General features: G+C 37.5%; 1 protein-coding gene and 1 pseudogene across 1 annotated transcript in view; one reads left to right on the forward strand and one right to left on the reverse strand.

The window, feature by feature from the left end:
- Positions 1-24313, forward strand: part of LACE1 (lactation elevated 1) — a 213180-nt gene that overhangs the window by 47324 nt on the left and 141543 nt on the right. Inside the window, 3 exon segments of the mRNA XM_012651169.1 lie at positions 1255-1356; positions 2285-2415; positions 16704-16803. Of these exon segments, the coding sequence (XP_012506623.1) occupies positions 1255-1356; positions 2285-2415; positions 16704-16803 (333 nt within the window).
- Positions 4018-13894, reverse strand: LOC105815864 (annotated as a pseudogene).

The raw sequence follows: 24313 nt of genomic DNA on the forward strand, positions 1-24313 counted from the left end.
TATATTATTCACATTTTTGGTTGGATAGTTCATGACTTTTTCCTGGATCTATAAGTATACTATGCTGCATGCAACAGAATTTTAAACTTATTAATTTACTTTTCTGTGTAAATGTAATGATTTAAAATCTGCTGCTATTCTATCAAGAGATACCATACTGAATATTTTTGCCGTGAATTACTTTTCATTCTAAATGGCTTCTTCTTTTATTTATTTATTTATTTGTTTTTGAGACAGAGTCTCGCTCTGTTGCCTGGGCTAGAGTGCCATGGCATCAGCCTAGCTCATAGCAACCTCAAATTCCTGGGCTCAAGTGATACTACTACCTCAGCTTCCTGAATAGCTGGGACTACAGATGCATGGCACCATGCCTGGCTAATTTTTTCTATTTTTAGTAGAGATGGGGTCTCACTCTTGCTCAGGCTGGTCTCGAACTCCTGAACTCAAGGGATCCTCCCACCTTGGCCTCCCAGAGTGCTAGGTTTATAGGTGTGAGCCACTGTGCCTGGGCCATTTAATATTTTCGGACTGTGGTTGACCATGAACCTCAGGTAACTGAAACCTTGGCTCTGGGGTGGGGGGACTACTGTACTAATGCAATTGTAGTGATGAAAAGTTCTAGTGTTGAAATTGAGATAATTTAATTATAGGGATTGACTGTATCAGAATTTCATCAAGTAGACCTCATTTTGAAAGACTTACATTCTCAGCTTTTAAAAAAATGGAAATGTTATAATTGGCAATTCTCCAGCTCTAGCGTACATATATGAGTCATTTTCAGTATTTGTGTTATATACTAATCTTTGTTTTTCACCGTTCTTCTCTTAATTTTCTTATTTATTATTTTTGAATTTTCCCATAGTGCCTAAGACAGTTCCTCATGCATAGTAATGACCCAATACATATTTATTTAATTAATTAAGTTATTTTATTTATACTAGAGCCTTTTGGAAGACTGAAGAATAAATAATCTTATGAATCTTACCAGTGTATGAACATAGTTCTCTGGGAGAAAATAGGCTAGGTAATGTTAACTAAATGTTGTATTTCCTAAAAAACAAGATTTTAACAGAAAAGAGTACTATCAACATTTTATTTTTAGCTAGTTTAACATATAAACACTTTCTAAAAAAGTAACATAGTCTTCAGCTTTCCAGTGGGAGAGTGTGGTTTTATTATCTCAAAGCTAATGAACAATCATTACAGTAATCAGTACATACTATTTAATAGTATTCTTTTTTTTTTATTTTTAAGGTACAGGGAAAACAATGGTGATGGACATGTTTTATGCTTATGTGGAAGTGAAGAGGAAAAAACGGGTTCATTTTCATGGTTTCATGCTAGATGTGCACAAAAGTAAGTGAATGATCTGAAAGAAGTGATTTTTCAGTGGGCAAACACTATAAAATAGTTTTCTTCATTGAATGAACATATAATCTTTTTTTTCCCTTTTTCTTCAGTAGAGTTTAGGAGCAATATAATCTTTTTTAAAAATTAGATTTTTGCTTGACATAAAAGTTTATTTGGTTTCATTTGTTTTGTGCTATAATGAAACAGTTAATAATGTGTCCAGAGTTGGTCCTTAACAATTCAGTACTTCCAAATCTGAGAACAGAGGTTACTATATCAAGGTCAGACATTTTCTATTTCTACTAAGGATTAATAAAAAATGTTAATAATGTACCTGTTTCAAGCAGTTATTCTTGATTAGGTCCTTTACTCTGTGTTATCTTAGCATGTAGGCATTCCGTTTGTATTTGTGTGTAGCTTTACTGCTTTGCTAGTGTTCTGTTATTTTACTTTTGCATGATTTATCTACCAGCTATACCGAAACCTCCCTAGGGCAGGAACCTTGTGTTTTTCCTCTAATACTTTCAGCATTTAGTACACACATAATGAATGAAGTGGACCGACTGTAGTGTATTAGGCTAGAGACAAGGGAACATTGTGATTAGATATGCTAGATACAACATGCACGCCTTGGGCAGGATCATATCTAGTAGTAACCTGTCCATTAGCTTGTCGTCTCTGAAGTGATTAAAGAGTGTGGAGATGGAATAACTTTGAAGTTTCCTTACAACTATAAGAATATAATAATATTTGAACAACTTATTTTAAGGTAGAAAAAATACAACCAATTTCAATAATTAAATTTGATTATACATGGAATTTAAACTTAATTTTTATAGCCACACTGAAGTTTTATTTAGAGATTTAAAAATATGTTATAGTTGTCTAAAATATAATATAATATTTGGTCTGTGTTCAATTTCATCCATTTAAGGAATACATCGCCTTAAACAGAGTTTGCCAAAAAGGAAACCAGGATTAATGGCTAAATCTTATGACCCAATAGCTCCCATAGCTGAAGAAATCAGTGAAGAAGCATGTCTCTTGTGTTTCGATGAATTTCAGGTAAAGGAGAGATTTTTCATAGATGTAGAATGATATATTGAATGAAATGTGAAGATTTAAGTTTTGCTGATGGTTTTATCATTGTTTTATGAATTCATTTGACACATTATCTCTTACTACTTCAATTTCGCTATCTAGTTCAGGAGTTGGCAAACCATGACCTGCACAGGGCAAATCTGACTCATCTGCTTTTGTATGGTTAATAATAAAAGAAGAGTTTATTTATTTATTTTTGGAGTAAATACATTTATTGATACCCATTTTATATATAGTTCAATGAAATAATCTATAAATATAAAAGCATTTTTCTTTTGGATATCACCATAGTCCATGTCAATACTCAACAGTCAGAATCATGCACAGGAAGCACTCCAAGTCACACTGTTAGGTTTACAGACCTGAATATACATATCACGTTAAACAGTGGCACTTACATACTCAAGTGGTCCAGTGGCTTTGGAATATATGACTACTGGGCATGTGGAATAAAAATAATGTGTAAGTTAAATCAATGGAAAGGGTATCAGCCATCAACAAAAAGCAACAATTATGAATTAATATCCTAGGCAAAGAAAGTACCACAGCTGACACTTGGTGTCAGAATACTGGAGACAAAGGATGTAAAACAAGACATTGTTGTGACACCAGTGCTGTTTCCAACTCCCATTGGACAACGCACCACTGCCTTAGGGTCATTCATGGTCAACAAATAGCAATAAAGAATCCAGATAGCTTAGAATAAGAGGTACGTAGAGACTGATACCAAGATTAAAGAAAATAAATACTTCAGTGACATAATGAGTTTCTCCCCTAGGAGGTGACTGTGGGGAAAATATTTTTTTTTAAATTCCCTTTGTTACATTGAACACGATCATTTATCTAATGCAGGAGAAAGAACCCAGACATTTGGTACTCAAAACACACATGTGAAAATTTTCTTCTTTTTCAATGTTTTTTCCTCAACACTTCCAAGGGAACTAATGCAGCCACTGTTGAGCCTTGCTCTCCACCTGATGCAGCATAAAATTTTCTCTTATTTCTTCAATAACAAATACAGGAATGTCTTTTGCTGCAGTCAGACTGTGTGTCTTCTGAGTTAGCAAGCAAATGTATTTAAAAAGTCTTAGATGGGCAAGGTCCAAAATTGAAATCCGAGAGGCAGTGTTAGAACTTAAGCAAGGCAGGATCGTTAGAGAATACTCAAATGAAAGCCTAAGTGAAGCATGTATAAACTCAGTTTTTTCTATTATTTTCAACTGGACTTGACAGCCACATTCCCCGGTAAGGATGGGTAGTTGGTGTTGTCTCCAGGTCCAAAATATCCCAACTACTTAAAGTAGAACCCAAAAGAGGAAAAAGACCAACTTGAGTTCTGTGGTCTCTAGAATTCTTTTTTGGGCCATTTTTCAAAAAGAAATAGTAGCTTCAGTCGTACACCAGTGGTTGAAGGGGTTTTCATCCAAATGAGAAACTCTACCCCTTGTCTCTAGTGGGACAGGCACCAGATTCCCACAAGCAGTGGCTCTCATGTCCTGTAGCACATGGCATCTGACCCTGGAGTGAAGAGTAAGCTGGCATGGAGCCCCAATGCTGGGATTCAGACTAGATGGTGTTTCTCGGTGTCCCATTGTGTGCTAACACTTTCAGGCTGGTGGCACTGGTCTGGTGACCACAGCTCCTGTGAGAAGTCACACCCACTTCAAAAACCTCATGAATAGCTTTTTGGAAACAGTGGAAATTGTAGTCTGTTAAACCTTTTCGTTCAAAGCTTTCTTCCCTAAGAATGCAGACCAGTGCCAAAAGTTTAGTCACCTCCTTTAAATAAATGACAGTTGTATTATTCAGCTTGATAATTGCCATAGATTCTTTGTCATATGCACTTCGACTTCCATCTTCCTTTAACCCATGCATACAAGACACATCAATCACGACATCAATCACGTCACAGCAAAGTTCGTAAGACTGCATATCCACAGGGGAACTGTCTGTTGCAATGTAGATTTTGCTGACAACATCAAAGAGAAAAGCTTTTTCAATACCTGAATTTGATATAAAGATATTTAATAGGTTTTCCAAGGTCAGCAGTTGTGGGAAAAGTTTCTGTACCACCTTACTAAAGGCTTCAAATATTGAGTGGTCATAGATACTAGCCAAATAAAAGCTAAGATGGAGTTTTTCTAGCCCAGCATCTGCAAGGTCATCATTGGCCTTTTGATGAATGTCCCTCTGTCTTTCTATTTTGTGATCATCATATAGACCATCAACTTTGTGAATAAAAACTTCAAAATTCATGTCTGGGTTAACTTTGCAGGCTTTAGAAACCGTAATGTAAAGTCTTGTTAAAGTCTCCATGTAGTCCTCCTGGGCATCAATGACATATATCAATGCCCCTGTTCCCCTGAAGATCATCTCATAGTCAAATGTTGGGTCAAAAAAATCCATTTGGGCCAGGCGCAGTGGCTCATGCCTGTAATACTAGTACTCTGGGAGGCCGAGGCGGGACGATCGTTTGAGCTCAGGAGTTCAGACCAGCCTGAACAAGAGCAAGACTCTGTCTCTACTAAAAAATAGAAAGAAATTGGCTGGACAGCTAAAAATGTATAGAAAAAAAAAATTAGCCTGGCATGGTGGTGCATGCCTGTAGTCCTAGCTACTCAGGAGGTTGAGGCAGGAGGATCGCTTGAGGCCAGGAGTTTGAGGTTGCTGTGAGCTAGGTTGACGCCATGGCGCTCTAGCCTGGGCAACAGAGCGAGACTCTGTCTCAAAAAAAAAAAAAGTCCATTTGCCAGGAAAATCCCATATGTGTAAATTTACAAAGGAACTATTGGAAATATCTCTTTATAAATCTTGTTGGTACTTTCCAAAAGGGTCTCATTGGGTGACATCTTATGAAACACCACCTTATGGATGGAGGACTTGCCACTGCGCTAGAGCCCCATGAGCAGAATCCTTGGTTTGGAGCTGTCGGCGCCCCTGGGGCCACAGTCCCCCCCGCCAGCCTCCGCCCCAACCCCTCCACCCAGTGCTGCCGCCTCCTCTTCCTCCTCCTCCCACCGTAGCCAAAGTCCTTTGGAAAGGAATCAGCCCCGCCGTAACTGGTAACTGCCGCTGGCGAGGGGCATCTCCTCCGCCCCATAATGCAGGGACGTGGTGCTGGAGCCACTGCCGCCTGCACCCTGATAGGCCAGGCCAGGCCTAGCCAGGCCACCAAGCTTTTATATTTTTAAAGGCAGTTGAAAGGAGAAGAAGAAAAAGAAAGTACAATAGAGACCCAATGTGGCTTGCAAAGCCTAAAATATTTACTATTCAGTCTTTTACAAGAAAAGTTTGTCCACCTGCAAATTCTGGTGCTGACTCTACATTTCCCCTATACCACAGAGATAATGTAATAATTATAAAATAATGTCTTTAGAGATGTTTGAATATTTTTAAAAGTGTTATATAAAGAGCAAGTGAGTCATACATCTCATTTAAACCTCACAACATACATATCTGTGATAAAGGGAGGGAATTGCCTTAGTTGAACTTTTAAAGTTTCTTTTAGTTTTAGGATTCTCTGAAATTAAGTGTTTAAATTGGTAGTGAGTTAGTTCTTGTTCTTCTATGTTTTAAAACCTGATTAGTGGGAAGATGATGTGGTCAGGATGCCTTTATCCCAAAACATGCATAATGAGTCTCCTTTAGCAACTGATACATAGAGCTAATGACAGTCTTGATTTATGATAGAGGGAAAAGAAGAATTTTCACCGGGAATGCTGTTGTGTTAAACCATCTGGGAAGGAGGGATCTTTGCTTCTTTCTCTCTTCAGTCGTATTAAGACAGCCTGACATTCACCCTTTGTATTGTAGAGCTACAAAGGTCTTACAAAGAAAGGGTTATGGGCCGGGCATGGTGGCTCACGTCTGTAATCCTAGCACTCTGGGAGGCCGAGGCGGGAGGATTGCTTGAGCTCAGGAGTTCGAGACCAGCCTGAGCAAGAGCGAGACCCCGTCTCTACCAAAAAATGGAAAGAAATTAATTGGACAGCTAAAAATATATGTAGAAAAAATTAGCCGGGCATGGTGGTGCGTGCCTGTGGTCCCAGCTACTCGGGAGGCTGAGACAGTAGGATTGCTTGAGCCCAAGAGTTTGAGGTTACTGTGAGCTAGGCTGACGCCACGGCACTCGCCCCAGGCAAGAGAGTGAGACTCTGTCTCAAAAAAAAAAAAAAAGAAAAGAAAAGAAAGGGTTATGGAAAAGAACAGATGCTCTTTTGCCTCTGAAGGGGCATACTAAGTATACCAATGTATTGCCAAATGAGAAGGGCCTCATTTAGATGTTCTGAAAATAACACCAAGTTAACAGTTGTGCTTAACAGTTATGCTGCTGTCAAGAACAAAAGTCAGCGATGGATCAATAAGGGCCATTTCTCTCGATTTTCCATTACTAGCCTTTTAATCAAAATATCTCCAAATAAAATTGAATTGGCATAGTTAAGTTTTCGATTAAGGAATAAAATTATATTTTTTAGTTTTTACATCCTTCATTTAATTCTGTAAAACAGCTATTATTATCACCACATAGAGATGAGAAATCTAAAGGCATCAGAATTTCCTAGGTATTATGTAAAAATCATTACCCTTAACTTTAAACATGTAAATTTCAAGATATTCAGAGAAATGATTGACATGTTTTTATGGCATGAAGGCCATTGAAAGGGCAGACTGGGAAGGTTAGGAAGCTCTGAAAATCTGGCAGTGCAAAGCATGCAATCCTGAAGAAGATATAGAGCAAGCAGGGCCAGCTTACCCATTAGGCACAGTAGGCACAGTGCCTAGGCCTCGTGATACTTCTAGGGGCTCACAAAAATATTTAAAAAATTAAATGAATATATCAGTAACAAATCCAACCTGTATCTGTCTATTCTGTATTATACTTGTCTTTGTACCAACATAGTTATAATTTTTTTTTTAATTTAGGAAGAGGCTCATCAAAATAAAAATGCCTAGGGCTCACCAAAGTCATAATGCCACCTTGATAATCAAGTCCTGACAAAAACCTGTCTGGTTGTATTGGGCATACTCCATTGGGTTCAGATTTCAAAAGATTGATATATGGTCCTTCAGGATTGTTCCACTAAAGTTTATTTTTCAAAAAATTTAGTTTACTTTATTGTATGTAAGTAATCACTTGTCAGTGTTCCAGATGTATCTTAGCTAAAACTAGTGAATGCACTAACTTAGATGGTTTTTGAAGCCTATACATTTGGTATTGTTTGGCCCTTAAGCTTTTACATCTCTTAGTATGGAGGACGAAGAAAGCTGTACGTCGTTGCTTGAGAATCTGTACATTTAGACCAGATTTGTATTTGCACTGTCAGTATGGCAAATGAGTGAAAAAATGTTAATACACTATTGGGTTTTTTATTTCTTTTTTTTTTTTTTGAGACAGAGTCTCACTCTTTTCCCCGGGCTACAGTGAGTGCCGTGGCGTCAGCCTAGCTCACAGCAACCTCAAACTCCTGGGCTCAAGCCCTGCCTCAGCCTCCCGAGTAGCCGGGATTACAGGCATGCGCCACCATACCTGGCTAATTTTTTTTCTATATATTTTTAGTTGTCTAATTAATTTCTTTCTATTTTTAGTAGAGACGAGGTCTCGCTCCTGCTCAGGCTGGTTTCGAACTCCTGAGCTCAAACGATCCGCCCGCCTCGGCCTCCCAGAGTGTTAGGATTACAGACGTGAGCCACTGCGCCTGGCCTCTTTTTTTTTTTTTTTTTGATTCAGCTTATACCAGGGCTGAAAACCTCAATTTATGTTCATAACAGTGGGGATTTTTTTAAATGTCTACATTCTTTCTAATAAACTGTTGGAAGACTCAAAAAAACAAAAACAAAAACAAAACAAAACAAAAGGTTGATATATGGACAGGAAGGAGGAAACAAAAACAACTATCAGGATACTGATACTCCAAATGAGCTGAGTCTTGCAAAAGAAACACAGGCAGCAAAAAGGACTTTTCAAATTACATATTGAGGACGGGCACAGTGGCTCATGCCTGTAATTCTAGCACTTTGGGAAGCTGAGGCGAGAGGATCGCTTGAGGCCAGGAGTTCAAGACTAGCCTGTGCAACATAGCGAGACCCTGTCTTGACAAAAAACTAAAAAAAAAATTATATCGATCAAAAGAAAGATCAAGTGTTTCTAGCTTGTAGCTACAAGGAAAAAGAAAAAAAAAAAGGAGAGAGATCAAGGGGAGATGGGCCCTTATATAATGTGTCTTGCTAACAGAGAGAAAGCAGATGTGGTGGAGATTATCTCTTATCACCTGTCCCATCCAGTTTTGGTTTGATGTTTGTTCATATATTAGCTCATTCATCCCTCTTGCCTTTAAGAGCTTTATTCCATATCGTAGGACCCTATCTGTCCACAACTAAATAGACCATGCCTGGACATCTGATCTATAAGTAACTAGTCCATGAGCTTATCAGCAACCTTGGATTTGAGTGGTGTGGCCTGGAAAATGGGCCAATCACATCCTCTCTCTCATGAATTTGAACTAAATGGCACAGAGGGAAGTTCCTGCTTAGTAATGAGACAGGAACAAAGAGACATAGAAAGTAATTGAATCCCTTTAAGGGGAGGAGTACTAGCATGCTTTCTAGACAGCTGCTGAGTTCTCCAGAGCTACCTCCAATTGCAAGTCAATCCTGGCTCCAGCTCCCATGAGGTGCCATCAGTGCTGACCTCATGCTGGAGTCTCAAGTAAATCTCTCTTTTTTTAGCTGGATCTGCTGTGCTTATTTCTTGCAAACAGTCTTGATGAGAATGGAACTATTCAACTTGTGTTTTGCTCCTATCTTCTTCATCAAGAGAGATTTCCCCATGACCTGTAAAAGATAGCATAAACATTGTTGAGAAGTACTGTGAGGGAATGACACCTTCCTTAATATAAAATCTGTTACCTCTAATGGAAGAAGAATTGATGAACTTAAGCCAAGAAGAGCAAAGATGAGGTATCTACTAGGAATGCTTTTGGCTGCAGGTAATAGGAAACCCAAATTGAAAGGGCTTGTGTTCTAAGGGGGAAATATAACAGTATGTAAGATAGTATCATTTCTCTTGCTCAAACCCTTCTGCTTCCTCTTTGACCTTATCTTCTGCACATTCAACCTTGCCCTTTGTTCCCTACCTTTCCTAATCCCATTTTCTTCATAGATTAGGGAACCACAGTTGGATGTTATACCAAATAATTCTTTCCCAACAGGGCTCTGAAGAAAATATGTGCAGAGATGACAAAACAAGGACTGAATACCAGATTGATGGTCTCTGCTTGATCTCAAATTTTAGTGTAGCATTCTAGTATGTTAATGTTGACAACGTGGGCTGGGCACAGTGGCTCAACCTGTAAGCCCATCACTTTGGGAGGCTCAGGTGGGAGGATTGCTTGAGGCCAGAAGTTCGAGACCAGCCTAGGCAACATGATGAGACCCCATATCTACAAAAAACAAAAAGAAATATTAGCCAGATGTGGTGGTGTATGCCTATAGTGCAAGCTACTTGGGAGGCTTAGGTGGGAGGATCGATCAAGCCCAGGAGTTCACGGTTACAGTGAGCTGTGATCATGCCACTGCACTCCAGCCTCTTAAAAAAAAAACAACAAAGAATTGACAACATGGGTGGCGGCCCTCTTCCCTTGAGCAGGGTTGGCCTGAATGTACTAGAATGAAAAATGTTAATAATCTTGCTTTTTTAGTTTCTTTACAAATTCCAAACTTGAATCTTGGAGCTTACCACTGTGTGCAAGAAAAGGCCAATATCTGCATATAACCAGTGTTGAGAAGAGCCAGGATAGTGAGAATTTATGTTAACAAGAGTGTGTTCCTTAGGAAGAGGTGATCTCTGAGCAGAGCCTGGATTTCCTTCTTTTAGAGTCCTGTCTCCTACTGGTCTTAGAGAAGCTCCTGCGGTACCCCAAAACTGGATTATCATAAGTCCAAATCTGTATTTATCCCCCTTCTCTAAAATTCAGTGGTATAAAAAGGATACCCTAAAATGTTACTGTACCAGAACTCTGATCCCTAACATCCACACAATTTGGAACAAACAGGCAAAGCCTTTGCACTGGGCATTCCTTCTGCACAGATCAGTCTCCCCTTGTTCTGAGAGCCCCCAGCTAAATTAGGATTTAATTATCACAGCAGCTACAACCCTACCCTAACAGAAAATGCTGGGGAGCTGGACATACATGTTTACAGTGTGCTTTTCACGGGATACTTCTTTTACCTGGCCGATGGCCTAATGCCAAGTTGTTTGACCCATGACCAGGGGTCCCTCGCAGGGAACTTACTTATACTGGCAGATGCCCTGTGGCTCTTGTTTGACTTGTGTCCAGTTTATGCCTGCCTGAACATCGCTCTGTTCTGGGAGCCCGAGCTTGTGTTCTCCTCGGCGTCCCAGGGAAAACTCAGCCTAGGGCAGCCCCTGGTTCTTCAGATGGAAGGTGCGAATACACCAACACAATAGAAAATAAGTTCAGGCCCGGCGCGGTGGCTCACACCTGTAATCCTAGCACTGTGAGAGGCTGAGGCGGAATGATTGCTTGAACTCAGGAGTTCCAGACCAGCCTGAGCAAGAGCGAGACCCTGTCTCTAGTAAAAATAGAAAAATTAGCCAGGCTTGGTGGCCCACGCCTATAGTCCCAGGTACTCAGGAGGCTGAAGCAGGAGAACCACTTGAGTCCTGGAGTTGGAGGTTGCAATGAGCTATGATGACGTCACTGCACTCTACCCGGGGAGACAGAGTGAGACTCTGTCTCAAAAAAAAAAAAAAAGAAAAGAAAAGTTCAAAGATATATTATTTACAAGTGCTGGGCAAGGGGGAGGGCAATGAATCGCGAGGGCAATCTTCCATCTCTGAGTCACGTGAGGCTGTAATGAAGAGTCAGGCAGAGAGAGAGAGAGCCTGGCAACTAGCAGTGTATACATATTAGTAAATATATATAGTGGAGTAGGGTGCGGGTCACTTTAAGATGGTGGGCAAATACCTGAATGGTCCCTTTAAGTGAAAATGGAGAGCCCAGTGTCCTAGGTGGGAGAGAGGCCTTTATGTTCTTATCTTTGGCCACAGGCTTGAGCCATTTGGGTGTGGTGTTCTGTTAATACTTCTAATACATAGGTAGCAACCTTTGCTGTGTCGTTCCCACTGCACGCACATATCCACAAGAGTAACTCCCTCATGTTTTCAGCTCTTTGCTCAATTACCTCCTTCTTAACAGGGCTATCCTAACACCCTATTTAAAACTGCAGTTTACCATGGACCCCCCACACGATGCCCACATCCTCCTTTTTTCCATAACATATTATCACCTTCTAACACATTATATAATTTACTTATTTATTATGTTTATTGTTTATTGATGTTGCTCCACAGAATGTAGACTTGAAGGCATGAATCTTTGTTTTTTTTTTTGAGACAGAGTCTCACTCTGTTGCCCGGGCTAGAGTGCCGTGGCGTCAGCCTAGCTCACAGCAACGTCAAACTCCTGGGCTCAAGCGATCCTTCTGCCTCAGCCTCCCGAGTAGCTGGGACTACAGGCATGAGCCACCATGCCCAGCTAATTTTTTCTATATGTATATTTTTAGTTGTCCAGATCATTTCTTTCTATTTTTTAGTGGAGACGGGGTCTTGCTCTTGCTCAGGCTGGGAATCTTTGTTAATTGAGGTATCTCAAGTCTCCTAAACAGTGCCTGAGAATGAATGAGCGAATGAATGAATGAATGAATGACTCCTAGTACCAAATGATAATTACTGAAGTAATTCCACTCTTAAGTCCCACTCCCTTTAAATATAAAAGCATTTCTCAAGCAAAATCAGCATTTACAGAACCCAAGGTATATTATACCCACATTTTTTCCGGTTAGCATTCTGAATTATCCAAATTTTTTGGTCTCATTTAATAGATGAAAAATGGTATTTTGTTTTAATTTGTATTCCTTTAGCACATAACATAGTTGATTTTTTTCCTGTGGTTTGTTTACTTACTAGTTAAATCCATCTTTTATGAACTGTCTGAGGTGCCCATTTATCAGACTGTTTACATTCTGTCTATTATGCATATTCTGTAATATTAGCTACTATTTATTGATTACTCTTCTATGTGCCTATGTTCTTTTTTTTTTTTTTGAGACAGAGTCTGGCTCTGTTGCCCTGGCTAGAGTAAGTGCTGTGGCGTTACCCTAGCTCTCAGCAACCTCAAACTCCTGGGCTCAAGCGATCCTCCTGCCTCAGCCTCCCAAGTAGCTGGGACTACAGGCATGCACCGCCATGCCCGGCTAATTTTTTCTATATATATATTTTTAGTTCTCCAAATAATTTCTTTCTATTTTTAGTAGAGACAGGGTCTCGCTCTTGCTCAGGCTGGTCTCGAACTCCTGACCTTGAGTGATCCACTCGCCTCGGCCTCCCAGAGTGCTAGGATTATAGGCGTGAGCCACCGCCCGGCCTGTTTTTAATTACTGTACAATGTTATATATCATTCCAGCTACAGCTTAAATTCTATACACTTATATATTAATAATATGGAATTATACTAGCATGTATACTGTATGTAGGTAATAGTCATTGTTAACATTTCTTGAGAGTTTACCACATGTCTCATAACAATTTTGCGAGGTAGGTATTATCACTGCTCTCATTATCCTGATGAAGAAATTGATAGTCAGCGAGGTTAAGTAACTTGACCAAGGTCACACAGCTGGTAACTTAGCAGTTTAAATCCAGGATCAATTCTCTTACTTACTAGTAACAACTATGTTATACTTTTTCCTTGGTATACAAAGTCTTGTATTATATGTTTAAATTTACAGCTCTAGAGCTGGATGGTGTTTTGGTAGATGTTTTAATGATAGAACCTAAAAACTGTCCTCAGCCTATTAATTAATCCTAGGACAATACTTGCTGATTTATTAGAAAAGAATCTTTTAGGCACTTTATTCTTAACAACAGTATGTCTACAATCACCACTTCACTTTTAAAATTGAATCATATTAGTAGCCTTGATTTTTAGCTAGTTATTATTGGCCTTTAGGTGGTGTTAATTAATATAATATTTATTTTACTAGGGAGATGAATGGGAATTATTGCTGCTTAAAAACAAGGATATGCTCTTTCTTTTTTGTGCTCTTGAATTTAAGGAATTTTTAAGATTATGTTTTGGGGATTAGAGGGATGGGGGGTAAACCCATAACTAAAGGACACGGTGAGCATTGTAGAGGGGAAGGGCACGCCTCTAACCCTCGCTTGGGTGAGGCAAAGACATAAAATGTAACCAAAATGTTTGTACCCTCATAATACCCTGAAATAAAATAAATAAATAAATACATAAATAAATAAATAAAGATTATGTTTTGGTAGCATTCAGATTACACTTGCAGAATGTATTCTGCTTGGTCATCTTTACTAAGTGTAGCATTTCAGCTTTACCTGAGGTATTAGGTACATTATTCGTATTTTGGGTTGAGAAATGTGTCTAGATAGGTTGCTTTTTATGTGTTGTAGTTGGTGAAATAAGAGAATAGCTTATCTTCAAAGTTTTCTTTAGGGCCTTCATTATGTCCTCTTTGAATATTTATGTTACTTGTTAAACTGTTTATGATTCTGAAGACATCAGAATACTGAGGAAAATGGATTTTTTTTTTAATAGTATTTCTTCATGTCTCTTTTTAGGGACACTGAATAGATGTTTTACTAATATGATCCAAAAAAAAAAAAAGAATTCTGATGAGCAGAATATCATGTGAAATTCTCCTCCATAAACTATCAATATCATTTAAAGAATAGTTTTAACCATTTTTATAAAGCAAGAAGGTTATTAAAAACTGCTAATAAAAAATAGATGCTTATTTTTGTGCTAATACTAATTACTGATAATGCATGCTTATGTTTGTCACTCATTATATGGCACTGTACCAATCAGTGGATGACTGAGACTCAAGCACTTACACATGTAAATTAACCATTAGATTTTTTTTTTCTTTTTTACTTAAGTGAGTCATAATGGAAAGCAACTCTAGGTCATAAAAAAATCTTTTCTCTTTAATGCTAATGAAATGTCTCCACTCTCTGTATTAGCAGACTACCCTTATTGGTAATCTGTACCCTTCTCTTTTGTTCCTGGTGGTAATGAAATGCTGGGTGCTGAAAAAGCCGCTCTCCAAGAATGTGTGGCCAATTGTCTTCTGTTCACTTATACTGTAAAATTACTGTTCCCTGGCAAAGCCGGACAAGTACGGGGACAAGATCAAAAGAGTATACGTTGGCACCCGGCTACACCAAGTGACTCCTCCTTTATTAATTAGTCATAGCTTCTCCAAGTTAATTTACTCTGATAGGGCAAAAACATTCCGTAATATAAAAGCAACAAATTATAACTCAACCACAAGCTTTTACTGTTTGCTTTCTTCAACTTTCAGTGTAAACCTTTGCACTGTGTTGTAAGCTAAAGGTCCCTTCATTTTTCTCAACCTTAGGGCACAAAGCTATTTTAAATTTTTTAAAAACCTTGGTGATATAGTCAAATGGCAAATTTTATTCTCTAAAATCGGGCAACTGTTAATTGATATCCTTCTTTTAAAAAGTCAGTGTATTGGGAATCCAATTTAAAAGTGTAGTTGGTATTAAAATTTGCAAGCTTGTTCTGTCCTCTCATCAGAAATGCCACTGGTGTTTAAGCCTTTGAAAAGGACCTTCTCTGTGAGCGTTTTTGCGGAAGCAAAATTTGACAGTGATCCTAAGCTCCAAATTAAATAATATCAGCCCACTTTCCTTTTCATTTTAATCTCCATTTTTTAATTCTCTGAGCCTTTTTAATTTAAGGAACCTTTAGTTGTTTTTTTAGTTAATATATTTTCAAGTTATAGCCTGAGCCAACAACAACAAAACTCTGTACATCTGCATTTCATGGTTATGTTTTGCTTTGTTCAGGTGGGAAAGAAAGAATTAAACTTCTGAATGAGATAATCAGCTATAAAGAGAAAAGTAATTTAGACCTGTACAACCCAGGTAGTGGTTGCGCTATAACTGTTTAGTTGGTAACTTTTAGTATTTTGATCTAATTGAGAGAATTCCACTAGTTTGTGTGTCCTCTAGCATGGTTTAAAAATAACAATGTGATGTATTTTGTGAATGTATATAAAGCAAAATTTATTGAGGTTTGAAATGTGCTGTTAAGAAAGATCAAAACATTTTTACACTGTGAGTATCTAAAACCCTGTTATATACTTAGGGAAGTTACAATGATTAATATCAGTCTTCACTATATATTTGTTTTTCAAGTCAGATTTCTTCCCTCCTTAATTGCTGTATTTCTTTGTGAATTGTAAAAGCTTTTTGAAAACAGTTATCATTAAGCTTATTTTTAAATTGTGAATTTATAAAATAATTTTAGAAAAGATCAGTAGTTATATTTCTCTGTAACCTAACTTAGATGGAATAGTTTTATCTGCGTTATGCATTTCTAGTGTTGCGAGAAGTTATTTTTTAAAGCATTGTATTAACCATTCTCAAAAGTTGTTTTTTTTTTTTTTGTGGAAGGAATATTTGTGTTTGCGAAGGTTAGCAGAGGCTGGCTGTGCTGGAAGTGACTGCAGTGCCTTTTGATTATTCATGGACAGTAATAGAAGGCACTTAAAAAGAACAATGAAATTGCTTATTTTTGTGATGGGCCATCTGTTGAATTGTTTTGTGCAACAATTGCACAATAGTATCTATGTCATATCGTTCTATTTTCAACAGCAGCTGATTATGTCTCACTGGCTACTTGTCCTTATTTCTAAAGGCCCATGACCATTTAAAGTCACCTTTCCAGGAACCTTTGCCAGAAAGGTATTAGAAATCTTGAACAGCTTGCGTATTTTATTATTATTTCTCTTTTTTTCTCTTTCTTTTTTTTGGGTGGGAGGAGCGGGTAGGAATAGGAGGAGGGAGTTGGTCATGTTAGTTCTAATTAATTAGACTTCCTAAATGTTTAGGACAATTATCTATGCTTTCCACCTATAGTTCTATAAAAGAAGTTAACATAGAATCATTTGATAATTTGTGTAGAAACGATAGGCTTGCAAAAAAAAAAAGTCAAGTTTAAAAGACTGCTGTACAGTGTTTCATGGTTTTAATTATCTACTCTTTTCTTCATGGTGGTAATTAGAATTTTTCTCTTGGAATTTACTTCCATCTTAAAAAAAAGACTATTCATTAGCAAATTTGTTAGAGCAGAAGTGAAATTAAAATAAAACAACTGTGTTGTTGTCAATAGGTCACTGACATTGCTGATGCCATGATTCTGAAACAGCTTTTTGAAAATCTGTTCAAAAACGGGGTCGTCGTTGTGGCAACATCCAACAGGCCACCAGAAGGTAAAAACAAACATTGTGCTAGTCTCACCCAATTAGGTGGAAACTGACAGGCTTTTATAAATCCATCATTTTGTACTAATTTTATTGTGTTAATAAATCTGATGACTTTGCTTATCATTAATTTTGTAATTGGCTTAGTCTGAAAAATCAGTTCGTATTTGTATTTGAAAAGTTTTTATATTGTTACCATGCTAAATCCACTTGATTCCCACGTTTGGTGCACTTGCTGTTTTTTCTTTTCTCCTGAATCTTACATATGTCATAGGTGCATATCAAAAAATGCAGGCCTTTCTAACTTCTTTTTATGGGCCATAAAAGAAATTCAGGCTGTGTACAGTGGCTCACACCTGTAATCCTAGCATTCTGGAAGGCCGAGGTGGGAGGATCACTTGAACTCAGGAGTTCAAGACCAGCCTGAGCAAGAGAGAGACCCTGTCTCTACAAAAAATAGAAAAAAAGTATTAGCTGAGTGTGGTGGTGCATGCCTGTAGTCCCAGCTACTCTGGAGGCTGAGGCAGGAGGATCACTTGAGCCCAGAAGTTTGAGGTTGCAGTGAGATATGATGATGCCGCTGCACTCTAACCTTGACAACAGAGTGAGACTCTATCTCAAAAAAAAAGAAGAAAAAGAAAGAAATTAATTCAATGAAATGAAAGATGAAACTCCCTAATTAAATTTTAGGAAAAGTTTTAACGCTCACTTGTACGAGTAGTTTCTAATACTTCACTTAAATTACCATTTCTAAAAAAGCACTTGTGGTTTATTAGGAAAGTATTTAAAAATTAAAATACAAGTGATATTTAGATAAAAATAAGTGTAAAATCTTGTATCTTTCAGCCCGTCATGTGGTCAGTTAAAGGTTTAAGGAACCAAAAATAATATTTTATGAGAGACTTGATGTTAACATCTTTCTGCCTGGAATACTCTCCCCTCTGCATGGCTAAGTCCTTACCTTCTTTAAGTCTTTGTCCAAAAGTTACTTTGCCAGTGAAGCCTAGACTTGTCTCCCTATTTGAAGCTACAACACGTTCCTTTTTGCCTGGTACTGCTTCTCTTTACCCTGCTGTATATTTTTCCTGTAGCACTTATGGACCCACTGTATAATTTACTTATTTATGGTACTTATAGTTTGTTGTCTGTCCCCTTTGAGGATTCAAAAGCTTGCTGAAGGCAATCATTTTTCTCTCTTCTAATCTCAGATATATCCCAAGCACCTCTAACAGTGCTTTGTACGTAAATGGATCTCAGTAAATCGTCTTAGAATGAATGTTGAGTCAATGCATGTTTTAAAAAGATCTCTCTGGCCACAGTGTTGAGAATAGACTGTGAGGATGCAGTTCCAAGGTTGGAAGTAAGGAAACCCTTTAGGAGACTGTTGCAACAATCCTGAGAGGAGATGATAGTGCAGTGAAGTGGCGAGAAGTAGGCAGATTCTGGATTTATTTTGTAGGCAAAGTCAACAGGATTTACTGATGGAATGGATATAGGGTATGAAAAAAAAATAGAGATATCAAGAATGACTCAAAGGTTTTGGTCAGAGCACTTGGAAAGATGAAGTTGCTGTTTACTGAGATGGGGAAGACTACAGGAAAAGCAGGTTTGCGTAGGCAGGTGGGTTGCTGCGATGACAAGGTAGATGCCTGTGAGTTTAGACTTCGCTGGAAATATAAATTTGGGAGTTGTCAGTCTTAAAGGAGGCTGGAAAGAACAGCCAGCAAGGTAGGAGGAGAACCAAGAGAGTGTCCAATGAGGAAAAGAAAAATGGTATAAAAAGAATGGATGATCACCCTTGTTAAATGCTGCTACAAGGTGAAAATGAGATTGAGAATTGACCACTGGAATTTGTAACATGGAATTCCTTAGTGAACCTGAAAAAAGCAATGGAATAGTGTGAGTTTTTTTTTTTTTAATAAGCTATGCCACATTGATGACTTATACTGAATTTGTAATTACTAACACACCCAGATCTTACTATGTAGGCTGCTGTCAATATGGGTCTCATTGTGTTTGTGTAGTTGATATATTTTTCTTCCTATTACATTTCAGCTTATTAGTTTGTCTACATTGTTCTATTTTATTGATCTTTGTTGAAATCTTTTTGAAGTATTATTCTAACAAAATTTTTTTTTGGCTATCCCTACTAACTGTGACATTTATAAATTTGGTAATCATGCTTCTATATCTTCAACCATTTATTAATTAAAATGTGTAAATAGGACAGGACTAAATTTAGTCACTTGTAGCATACCACTAGAGCCCTTATTTTAGGAATACATCAATTCATTAATCAACACTTTTTGGATCCAGTTATTCAAACAACTATAGTTATACCTCATCTGTTCCACTATAAGAGAATTATGAGTGATTTTGTCAGATGCACTTATTAAAATCTACATAATATTATACACAGTATTCTTATGATTTAGTAGTATTAGCAACCCTATGAGCCAAGGCAGTGAGCTTTTAAATATTAGATCATCTATCTAGGTACAAGTAGGCTTGCCTCTACTGTATCTGACATGTTGATTTAACAGTGTCATCAGTATTACCTTTAGGCATTTAGTGACAAATTATGTTCATAAATAGCAAAGTGTAGAACAATTTCGGCAAAGACTGCTGAAAGGAAAATTGCAGTTGGCTGCTCAGGCTACTGAGGTGTGGTAGACTGAGGAACAACTACCACAAGGAGAGGTTAAAGAACATTTTGCAGCTCATAGCTTTGTAGGAGTGAACAAAGTTACTGGTCATCAGAATAGCATGCAGAAAATGAGCTGGAGCCACCCTTCTAGAGAAGACTTAAAGTTTAAGATGCAGAATTGCAAAAATTGGACAAACTTAGATAAAGCCTTTTCTAAATATGAACTGTAGAAGGGATCCTTGTCATATACTAGGTTTTTTAGCCACAGCGATCATTTATAAGTAGCTTAATATTTTAATGTAAAGAAGATGGCATATTAGTGTGTGTGTGTGTGTGTGTGTGTGTGTGTGTGTGTGTGTGTATTTCAAGAGTGGAGGAAAAGAGTCAGATATTAAGTATGGATATCAGGAAAAGGCAAAACTATAGGACAAAGAATGGACCAGTGATTGCCAGGAGCTGGGGTGGGGAGAAGTTTGACTATAAAGGGGCAGCATGAGAGAATTTCTTAGAATGATGGAAATGTTCTATATCTTGATTGTGGTGGTGGTTACATGTGTTAAAACTCATGGAAGTGTTTACCCCCAAAAGTTAATTTTACTACAAGTAAATTAAAAGCAAATCACCTGGATAGTGAGTGACAGAACAGAGACTATAATCTATTTTGTGACGGTTTTAACACATTGCTCTCTATCTTTTCTCTTTGTTAGTCATCACTGATCTTTGTCCACTCTGTCCCAGATAAAGAATATCCTTTTTTCCAACCATCAAAATACATTCCACTTTTCTTTAGATTACAACTTTTGATCCAGGTCCCCAGATAATTGTTTTGTTTTGTTTTCCAAATAGAATCTACTTCTCAGACTGTTACAAGAGCTGGGGGAAGAACCTTTCCAGCAGAGAGTTGAGGCAAAGCCGAGTGGCTGGAGAGAGAATGGCTCATTTGAGGAACTGCGAAGGTAGTCAGTGTGTGGTTAGAGTGGAGAGTGAGGAGAAGAAGGAGGCAGTGAGATAAAAGATGAATCTGGAGTGGGAAGAGCTTGACCTTGTAGCATTAATAAGGATATAGGGTTCTATTCTAAGAGAAATGGTAAGCCATTGAAGCTTATCTTTTTTTTTCCTTCTTTCTAATGTCCACCTGGACCACAGTGTTCTAGAACTTCTCAAAGGCATCATAGATGCTGGTCTGGGGCCTGGGATGCAAACAAAAACAAATCAGAGGCAGTTATGTGGGCAAGAATGGGGAGAGGGTGATGTCTTCAAGGTCCTTTAGAGCAACATATACAAGGAATGAGCTGCATACACAACCAGGGAATCTGCTTTTTATAGCCACTGCACATTGAGCCTCCATCAGGGATGTTGGCAAGTTGGCTCAACTAGCAGCAATTTAAGTTTATCTTAAGCAGGGACTGAGAAGGTCTGAATGGGTTACTGAATGGGTTGTAGTAATGTGGTAGATACAGGGAGTCATATTAGGAAGCTGTTGTTGCACACTAGACAAGAAATTATACCACCTTCGTATAAGGCAGTGATTCTCAACTGGGAAGCTATTTTGTTCACCAGGGGATATTTGGCAATGTCTAAGACATTTTTGGTTGTCTCACCTGGCTAGGGAGGGATGCTACTGGCATCTAGTAGAGAGAGGCCAGGAATGTTGCCAAAAATGCTATGATGTACCTCCCACGGTAAAGAATTACGTGGCCAAAAATGTCAGTAGTGCCTACGTTAAGAAACCATGGTACAGGGCTATGGCAATGGATATGGAGGAAAGGATAGATTTGAAAGACATTTAGGGGATAAGATGGCTAGCATCTGGGTATAGACTGGTTATTGAGAAAAAGGGAAACGACAGTTTCTAAATTTCTGGGTTGTACAACTGGGTGAATGGTGTGCCTACCATTCAATAAAGACAGAAAACTCTAGAGATAAGAAGATAATGCCTGGTGGAGAAGAACATATATTTTTTTTCCCTCTCCATTAATCCTTTAGCCTCTCTGTTTAATTTCTTTTGTTTTATTCGTTTCATTTCTAGTTTTTATATATCAATTTCCTGGGCAAGAATGAGGGTTGTTGGTGATGGTGGGGTTAAAAATCATATCCTGATTTTTTTTGTCAGCTAATAACTTAATTGTTAATTTATAGACAGATTATTAATTTTAACATAAAATGATAAGGAACATTTAATAAATAATTATTTTATTTTATTTTAGTTCATTTTATTTTAGTTTATTTTAGTTTATTTTAGTTTATTTTAGTTTTTGAGGCAGAGTCTTGCTCTGTTGCCCTGGGTAGAGTGCATTGGTGTCATCATAGCTTGCTGAAAGCTCAAACTTCTGGACTCAAGTGATCCTCTGACCTCAGCCTTCTGAGGGACTACAAATGTGCGCCATGATGCCTGGCTAATTTTTCTATTTTTTTAGTAGAGACGGGGTCTCACTCCTGCTCAGACTGATTTCAAACTCCTGAGTTCAAGCAATCCTCCCACCTCAGCCTCCCAGAGTGCTAGGATTACAGTCATGAGCCATCTCACCTGACCTAATTATTAATTTTAATAGAAAATAATTAGTAGTCAAGTAAAAGCAACACCAGAATTTTAGGAACCTAGCAGAGTAAATAGCTGTGGAGTGGAGTGGTCTGGGAAAGTCTTGTAGAAGAAAAGAAAGGAGAGCAAACTTGAGAGGGGTGGAGGGAATAAGTTACCAAAGACATTCCCTGTACATCAATATTTTTTTTGTAGTTCTAACTTCCAATTCCTACCTTGCTTGAGGCCAAGGCCTCATCCTCTGTATACCATGCAGCTGTTAAAACCCCAAACCAGTGTCAGCTTATGATTACTACTTTAGTTTTTAGCTTCTTGTTTGTTTTTCGTCTCTAGGGATTTTCCTTTCTTGCAAGCTCAAAATATGTTTAGTATATTTTAAACAACATTTCAAGTGTCTTGTCATGGTACTGTTTTATACTTTACAGGGTAATCTAGTTAAGGCTCTTGAACCTGAGGCAGAGAGGATATTGGATCAGATACGTAGGAATGAGAAATTAGAAAAGTTTCAGGTAAAGTATATACAGAAAAAGTTTGTATTCAATTCTTATTTTTATAAAACCTCAAGTAAATTGTATATTCAGCAATTAGGTCATTTAGGTAAATACTTTAACGCCCATATACAAGTAGACATGTTTTTACTTTTCAAAGATTATAGCGTCAGGTCATCAGGATAGCCAGAAACAAAAATCCACAATTTAAAATTTCACATTCATGATTCTTACTTTTTAGGTACTGAAATAAAATTTTGTTAATTTTATGGAATTTCAGTAGGAAAAAATAATAGGATTTAAGTTACTGGAGACTCTGACAACAAATTAATAACAGACTAGTAGGTTAAATTAGTAAAACATTTGAAATTAAATTAATAATTAAACTTGAGAAATCTATTCAATCAAAAATAGGAATAAATTTTTATGGGGAAATAGTCCACATGAATTGAAATGACTGTGCTTTGTTGACAGATTAACAAAAAGAACTAAAAGGGGCCCTTTGTTGCCTGACTCTACAACAGTGAACTCTGGAGTTTCTGGTTTTTATTTACTGTTTGTTATAATGAAAAAGCATTAGATAGGATTAGAATGTTAAGAACAATCCTGTTTTCCTTAGATTATCAGGTGACAATATTATGTGATTTCTACTCAGGCCACCATACTCATAATAACTGAAAGACTGGATATCACTAGAAAGTTGCCTAACAGTTATGCAAGTACACACACACACATACACACACATTAATGTAATTTATCATTTTAATACCTCTAGGGAAAAAATATTCAATATTTATCTCCATTAAAGCTGAAAAAGAATTTGGCAAAGTTCAACATCCTTTCTTTATAGAATTCCTTTATAAAATATAAGTAGATGCATAGTTTATTAATATAAATACCAAATATATGTATAAATTATTCTTAGCAAGGAAACTGTTGAGACATTTCTCCTATAGTTATGAACAAGTCAAAGATGACAACTATCACTTTTTAATGTTGAACTACAGTTCAGACAGAAAGATTATGACAACAACTGGTGAGGGAAACCAAGTAAAAACCGCATATTTTGATTGCAGAGATTCACCAAAATTAGACATAGCACTCCTTGTTCAAGATTATATGAACAGAAAATACCCTAATGTGGGAACAATAAAGAATATTAAAGGATTAAATATAATTCTTAAAAGACAGAAGGATGACATCCTTTTACAGATGATCTACCAGAGTAAAGAGAAGTATATTTTAGAAAAATTTTGTTTTTTATTCTTTAAAAATCAGGAAAACATCTGGGTGCAGTGGCACGCACCTATGATCCCAACTACTTGGGAGACTGGGGTGGGAAGATCACTTGAATCCAGGACTTTGAGTTCAGAGCCTGGGCAGCATAGTGAGACCCTGTGTCTATTTTAAAAAAACCCAAATCAGGAAAACATAGACTCTGTGATACAGAGAATCCAACCTGAGAGAAGACAAAAGATTGAGCTGAAAACCTGCTTACCGAGAGATCAGCTGACATAAAAGAAAGCTGAAAGAAATTAGAAGAGACTAAATTAATTAAAATTAAATCAATTAAAATCAGCATTAGAAGTGCTAAACTATAGAATTGAAACCACAGAGAGTGAAATCAGCAATGTAGGAAACTAACTTAAGAAGCTCTGCCAGAATGCAGAATAGAATAAAGAATGATGAAAAAAGTGAATAAGTCCCTTGGAGGAAAAAGAACTTAATGGGAACTTATTGAAGAGAAATGTTTGAAATAAGAAAAAATGATCAAAACAATGATAATTTTGTTCCCTTTTGAGGGAGAGTTTACAGAGTAACAGTGTCATCATTTGTGGACTGATA

This window comes from Propithecus coquereli, unplaced genomic scaffold, assembly GCF_000956105.1.
Source record: "Propithecus coquereli isolate 6110/MARCELLA unplaced genomic scaffold, Pcoq_1.0 Scaffold35, whole genome shotgun sequence".
Taxonomy (NCBI): domain Eukaryota; kingdom Metazoa; phylum Chordata; class Mammalia; order Primates; family Indriidae; genus Propithecus; species Propithecus coquereli.